The sequence below is a fragment of the Austrofundulus limnaeus genome, unplaced genomic scaffold (genome assembly GCF_001266775.1).
Source record: "Austrofundulus limnaeus strain Quisiro unplaced genomic scaffold, Austrofundulus_limnaeus-1.0 Scaffold210, whole genome shotgun sequence".
In the NCBI taxonomy this organism is placed as follows: Eukaryota; Metazoa; Chordata; class Actinopteri; order Cyprinodontiformes; family Rivulidae; genus Austrofundulus; species Austrofundulus limnaeus.
This window is the reverse complement of record NW_013952612.1, coordinates 903,685-910,975: the sequence shown is the minus strand read 5'-3', so window position 1 is coordinate 910,975 and position 7,291 is coordinate 903,685. Positions and strand designations below refer to the sequence as shown.

General features: G+C 42.1%; 1 protein-coding gene across 1 annotated transcript in view; it reads right to left on the bottom strand.

Annotated features, from left to right (window-relative positions):
* zbtb37 (zinc finger and BTB domain containing 37) overlaps positions 1 to 7,291 on the bottom strand; it is a 13,189-nt gene that overhangs the window by 3,569 nt on the left and 2,329 nt on the right. The window contains exons 2-3 of the mRNA XM_014019169.1: positions 3,799 to 4,717; positions 3,631 to 3,730 (exon numbers count right to left, since the gene is read on the bottom strand). Of these exons, the coding sequence (XP_013874623.1) occupies positions 3,631 to 3,730; positions 3,799 to 4,709 (1,011 nt within the window). The 5' untranslated portion in view covers positions 4,710 to 4,717. The remainder of the gene's footprint in view (positions 1 to 3,630; positions 3,731 to 3,798; positions 4,718 to 7,291) is intronic.

The following is a 7,291-nucleotide window of genomic DNA, read 5'->3' as shown; positions in this document are numbered from 1 at the left end:
ATTTATTTATTTATTTATTTATGTATTTAATACATATTGTGGTTTTATTTTTTGACACTTTTATTTTGTAAAGCTACTTTATATATTTCATGGACTTTTATTTTGAACTCCCTTTTTTATTTCATTCCATTTTACTATTTCAGGCTGTTTTACCATTTCATGGCGTTTAATTTCATGGACCAATATGCAAATGAGGGGGCGGAGTTCTCGCTGAGGTTTGGGATTCAGGAAATGATCTGTTTCACCACCAGAGGGGGATATTCCCCTGCCTGGCCTTTCTTCATAATTAAACGTTCATTTTTGTAAACGAAACACAGACATAAGTCCATAAATGAGTTGAATGACGTCACTCTGTGATTATAAAGGTTTTACAGAGATACTTATGGTGGCTTTTGGCCAAATAACACTGATTTTATCACTCCGATTAAAAACAGTGATTTTTTTTTTTACAGGTAGGTCAGAGCTTTTTTGGCCAAGCCGAATTGTTAAACATCTTTCCAAATGTATGGCGTTCAAGTTTCATGCAGCTAGCCCCTTCCTGTCTCGAGTTATGGCTAAAATGGTCTGTTTTCAAGTAGAGTTCTCTGCAGTGAGACATCCAGTGACTGAGTTGAATTTGACCAGAAAAAAGTGCAACCAAGGCTCCAAACATTTTATAAAAGTAAGACCATCACCGGACCACCTGGATCCTTCCCCTGCACTTTCTGTTGATAAACAGGTACATTAAACCTTTTAGTTTTTACTGTAGCATACTGCTAGCTTTACTCCTAGCATCTATGCTAGCCTCATACAGTGATCTACTGCAGTCAGTCACACATACGGTGATAATATCATATTTACACATATTATAAACATTATTATTTTTTCTTTAAATGGTGCAGTAGAGGTGGCTCGAGTGAAAATACAAAGAAAATAGATGCAGCAAGCGAAGCTACAAAACACTGTAAAAACTAGGGGTGTCCCGATCCGATATTGATATCTGATAACGGTCCGATATCAGCCAAAAATTGAGTATCAGATTTTATCGGCCTGCATAAAAAATGTCCGATATAAGCGCTCCGATATTAGCTGTACGTTCCAGCAGTCCACTGACTCCGCTCCAGTGTTTCTGTCCAGCAGAGCTTGGATCCAGCATGTAGCGCTCACGTGATCACAACAATATGCTGCGCTAACAAGTTAGCAAGAATGTCGGCAGAACTTTCTATTTTCATCRGAAACAGAGTTGCAGCTAAGKKCAAAGTTGTCAYKTACAAGTTTTCTGTGGGAACACAGAACCGTGAACGTTTTAAACCGGAGCGACAACTACTCTCCACCCTGGCAGCAACTTTGTGGTTCGGCTCGGTTCAGCCTCGGTCCAAAAGTGTCTCCATGATTCCAACCGAGCAGAACCTCCTCTCACTCCGGTGGTTCTAGCAGGCAGAAGCGAGGACAGCACGCTTTTTACGGTTTTGACTTCAGCAGAATGTTGCCCGTGGATTATCTCTGGGATTGATGGACAGAAGAAAGGAAGAGCACAGATTTTGTTTTGGAATACGAGTGACATGATGAGAGCAGTGATAAAAACTGCTCCCTGCAGGAGAGAGAGGCTAATCTCCACATGATGCTCAGACTGTAGAAGGTATTAATAATTAACTGACTGATTCTTACTATTAATTTTTGCTCTTGTTTGTAGAGTGATGTTTAATCTATTTACCCACTTGTTTTAGTGAAGATTAAGTGCAATGAATTTATTCATTCATCCCTAAGAAATGTRAAATGCTGCTAAGTTGCATACAGGCCCTRCATTTRACACACTGATTGTACTGTTGTGCTGCTATTGTGCCACAMCATCTACTGTGCTGAAATTTATCTTTTAAATTTTTTATTCTTTTTTAGTGTGCTTATGTGTAAATATATATATATATATATATATATATATATAAAAAAAAATTCCCTTCTCACCCTCCGCGGGTGGTCTCTTTCACCCTCTGAGCTCGGGTCCTCTACCAGAGGCCTGGGAGCTTGAGGGTTCTGCGCGGTATCTTAGCTGTGCCTAGAACTGCACATTTTTGGACTGAGATGTCTGATGTTGTTCCTGGGATCTGTTTTAGCCACTGCTCCAGTTTGGGGGTGACTGCCCCGAGGGCCCCGATGACCACAGGCACCACTGTGGTCTTCACCTTCCAGGTCTTTTCCAGTTCCTCTCTGAGGCCCTGGTATTTCTCCAGTTTTTCATGCTCCTTTTTCCTGATGTTGTGGTCACTTGGTATTGCGACATCCACCACAACGGCTTTCCTCTGTTCTTTATCCACCACCACAATGTCCGGTTGGTTCGCCATTACCATCTTGTCTGTCTGGATCTGGAAGTCCCACAGGATCTTAGCTCGGTCATTCTCCACCACCTTTGGGGGTGTTCCCCACTTCGATCTCGGGGCTTCCAGTCCATATTCTGCACAGATGTTCCTGTACACTATGCCCGCCACTTGGTTATGTCGCTCCATGTATGCTTTCCCTGCCAGCGTCTTGCACCCTGCTGTTCTGTGCTGGACTGTCTCAGGGGCCTCCTTGCACAACCTACACCTTGGGTCTTGTCTGGTGTGGTAGATCTGAGCCTCTATTGCTCTGGTGTTTAGGGCCTGTTCCTGTGCAGCTAGGATAAGTGCCTCTGTGCTGTCCTTGAGTCCAGCTTTTTCCAGCCATTGGTAGGATATAGATATATATATATCTATATCTATATCTATATATATATACTTTCATTTTTTTACTTTTTTATTGTTCTTATACTGTTTTCTTAGACCTTATAATATTTTTTCTATCATTACTGTTCTGTCATCTATACTGTGACTAGGAGAGATGCCCACACAAGAATTCCAGTGTGTATAAACTGCTGTATATGCACAAATGGCAAATAAAGATCTATCTATCTATCAATGATCACGTTGTTTTAGTTACAGTCAGTAAAATTGTAGCTGTGGACTCTTAACTTTGAACAGACAATAATGTGGGGTTTTGTTTTGTCCCCACCTTCAGTTATTCCCACCATAAAGCAGCACCAGGCTGACAGATGGTAAAAAAAAATAAATAACTGGAGTGATTTTGAATTATTTTATACTTTAAAAGTTCATTTTGTTTTTATTATGTTATTTTTTTTCAGGGTATTGTAATTAATTTTATTTATTAAATTGTATAATGTTCTTCAGTTTAAAATGTATGTCATCCATTGGTTAAAAATAAATGGGTCAGTTCTTCTCATACCTACTCTTTTTCACTGTTTGACTTGATCAAGACTTTTCTAAGATTTTACATTACAAATGAGGTAAAAGTGTGTGACTTGTACTGTTTTGGTAACGGGTCAATATCGGTATCGTATCGGAAGTGAAAAAGTGKTATTGGGACATCCCTAGTAAAAACACAAAAATTCCTGTCGCTTTTTAAGCCTGTTGAAGCCCTCGACCCTCCAGACAACCTTTAAACTGAACTTACCTGTGATTCATCTAGAAAGGTGTTTTTCTGTTCTGGTTTTAACACCAACTCTCTGCAGAACCATGAACGACTCGTGTTCTAGAACCTAGACCTTCAGTCTGATCTTTTGAGCGAGCCACGGATCATTTATGATGTGTGTGACGTCATGAGTGAAGGTCCAGTTTTTACCTGCGAGTTCGGCTGCCGCAGCTCGTCAGCTCTGCTCGGAGACTCGCTCTTGGCTCTCTGGCGCTCCGTGAGGACCACCACGCTGCCGGTGGGACTGAACCTGAGAAACAGACACCTTCAGACGGGTCCGGACCGGCAGGAGGAACCCGGAGCTACCGGGGAACTCACCTGTCCGTCTCGCTGAAGCTGGAGGACGGCTGCACGCGGCGGGTTCCCAGCGGCGCCGTCACCACCGTGCTGCGCCCCGACGTGTCGATCATGACTGTGGCCCCCTCCTCCATCGGGCCCCCCTCCTCCTGCTGCTCCCCGGCTCCGATCCAGTCCTCCATCCTCTCCGTCTTGATCCGGACTCCGTCCACCCCCTCTTCGGCGCTGTCGGTCCGGTCCGGCTCGCTGCTGGTCTCCACGTACCACTGCCCCGCCCGGTTTATGCGGAGGATGGGCTCTTTGCCCTGGCGGCTGCTGGTGGCCCCGGACCCTTCCAGACCACTGTGCTCGACGGTCGGCGGCGGGCTGAGCGGCTCCTCTGCCGGGCTGACCACCTCGCACGGCTCGGCGCCACCACGCGGGCCGAGCAGCCGCAGACTCCCGTGCTGACCCCMTCCTCGCACCACGGCCTCTAGGGTCCTGCTGCTCCTGGACCCCCGGCCCGCCTCCTCCTCCCGGGACCCCTCGTCCAGGTCGGCCAGGCTGATCTTCAGGTGGATGCCCTCCAGGATCTGGGTGCAGCGGTCGATGATGTGCTGCATCTGCAGGAAGCTGGCGGCGGTCAGGTAGCTGATGATGTCGGCGAGCTGCAGGCAGAGGCGGCCCGTGTAGCAGAAGGACAGCAGCTGCTCGAACACCGACGGGTTCCGGATCACCGTCAGCGACACCGTGCTCATCTGGCTAAGAGACATGTGGTCGCGGAAGTAAGGCGAGCTGGCAGCGAGGACCACCTTGTGCGCGCGGAAACTCTGGCCCTGAACGTTGACCACGATGTCGCATAGACGGCCCTGGACCCGCAGCTGGTTCAGGTGAGTCAGGACCGAGTTACTGAAGTCAGGAATGTCCAGCTGGATGCTGCCGGATCGCTCCATGCTGCAGTCTGCAGGAACAGAACCAGAACTATAACTTTTTTAACTAAACCGAACCGCTAACCAAAAGTTAGGTTTAATAAACACTAATTCACTAACAAGAGTCTTAGCTGAGCTAATGTTAATCTGCTAAACAAGAGTCTTAGCTGTGTTAATGCTAATCCACTAACAAGAGTCTTAGCTGTGTTAATGCTAATCTGCTAAACAAGAATGTTAGCTGCGTTAATGCTAATCTGCTAACAAGAATCTTAGCTGTGTTAATGCTAATCCACTAACAAGAGTCTTAGCTGAGCCAATGCTAATGCACTAAACAAGAGTCTTAGCAGCATTGATGCTAATCTGCTAAACAAGAATGTTAGCTGCGTTAATGCTAATCTGCTAACAAGAATCTTAGCTGCATTAATGCTAATCTGTTAAACAAGAATCTTATCTGCATTAATGCTAATCTGTTAAACAAGAATGTTAGCTGTGTTAATGCTAATCCACTAACAAGAATCTTAGCTGCATTAATGCTAATCTGCTAAACAAGAATCTTAGCTGTGTTAATGCTAATCTGCTAACAAGAATCTTGGCTGCATAATGCTAATCTGTTAAACAAGAATCTTAGCTGTGTTAATGTTAATCCACTAACAAGAATCTTGGCTGCATAATGCTAATCTGTTAAACAAGAATCTTAGCTGCATTAATGCTAATCAGCTAAACAAGAATCTTAGCTGCATAATGCTAATCTGCTAAACAAGAATCTTAGCTGCATAATGCTGATCTGCTAAACAAGAATCTTAGCTGTGTTAGTGCTAATCCACTAACAAGAATCTTGGCTGCAAAATGCTGATCTGCTAAACAAGAATCTTAGCTGTGTTAATGCCAGTATCAGTCTTTGCCTCCTACTAGATGAATACTGTTAGGACTGACACAAACATGCTAGGTTTTAAATGGTTCATAAGTCATAGCTCTTTCTAACTTGTGACACTTCCAGTTTAATCCTTTCAGAATAAAAGCATTCCTTCAATCAAGTTCATAGTTCACTAAATACTGTTTGAATTTAGTCAAACAACAAATAGCAAATACTTTCTCTACCACACATAAATTAGTTATTTCATTTGTTTTTGACACTCTTAACTTGGAGCTTAGCTGCTAAAGAAGCTACATGCTACACACACGGTGCCTGACACGTCCACGACTCCTTGTAGGAGGGGATAGTTTTTGTTTAATTCAGAATAAACAGCATAAAAATAGTTTAACACTTGTGAGTTTTTAGTGGGCTCAAAACTAGCAGAAACTAATTCAGTGGCAGCTAAACGTTCCGCTAAGTTAGCACAAAAGCTAATCTGCTAAATGAGAAGCTAGTTCTGATATTAGCAGATTAGTGGAATTGTTCCTACCACTGGTTTTAACCCTTAAAAATGTTTGGTTTGATCAGGAATCAGATATTTGTAACTTTTTATGCTTTTTAAAATGTCTTCAAAAGAATTGCTCTCTTTGAAATCTACTTCAACAAATCCTGATCTATTTTTATCTAATGACATTTTGTTTAGCTTTTAGCTGCTGTTTTGCTGATTTAAGCTTTTAATGATGGTCTTGCCAACTTTAGCTTTTAGCTGTAGTTTAGCAAATTTACACATGGTTTCGCAACTTTTATCTTTAACAGCAGTTTCCTTTCTTTAATTTTTCACTACTGTTTTTGTTAATTTTACATTTTTGGTATTGTTCTAAGTGTTTCTTTAACAACTCATTATTTACTTACTTTTACTAATTSTAGATATTTTGTGTTTATGGCTGTTCAGGTTTTTCTTCCTGTAATTTTGAGCTGCTAAAATGTTAGCCGAAGTTGCTACATGGGTAAGAATTAAAGCATTTTAAGATTTTTCTTGTTATATCTCCAATATTAAACACAGTAGAAACAAAGAAACAAACAAAGGGTAAGGTAAGAACCTCCTGCCGTTTGTGGATCAAGAGTTTTTTCAGTATAAATCCTACTTTTCGCGCAGCGACCGTTTGTCTCGGGTTGGTGTTTTCCGTTGCCCCGCCCTCTCCTTGGAAAAAGGCGGGAACACCGTGGCAACCAGTGACAGGTTCTAAGTACGTAAGTACTGTAAGTAAATAAGTATGTATGTATGTATGTATGTAAGTAAGTACCGTAAGTAAGTATGTATGTATGTAAGTATGTATGTATGTATGTTTGTAAGCAAGTAAGTAAGTACCGTAAGTAATTAAGTACCATAAGTAAGTAAGTACCGTAAGTAAGTAAGTACCGTAAGTAAGTATGTAAGTATGTATGTATGTATGTATGTAAGTAAGTAAGTAAGTAAGTACCGTAAGTACGTACCGTAAGTAAGTAAGTACCGTAAGTAAGTAAGTACCGTAAGTAAGTAAGTACCGTAAGTAAGTAAGTATGTAAGTATGTATGTAAGTAAGTAAGTAAGTACCGTAAGTACGTACCGTAAGTAAGTAAGTACCGTAAGTAAGTAAGTACCGTAAGTAAGTAAGTACCGTAAGTATGTAAGTATGTAAGTATGTATGTAAGTAAGTAAGTAAGTACCGTAAGTACGTACCGTAAGTAAGTAAGTACCGTAAGTAAGTAAGTA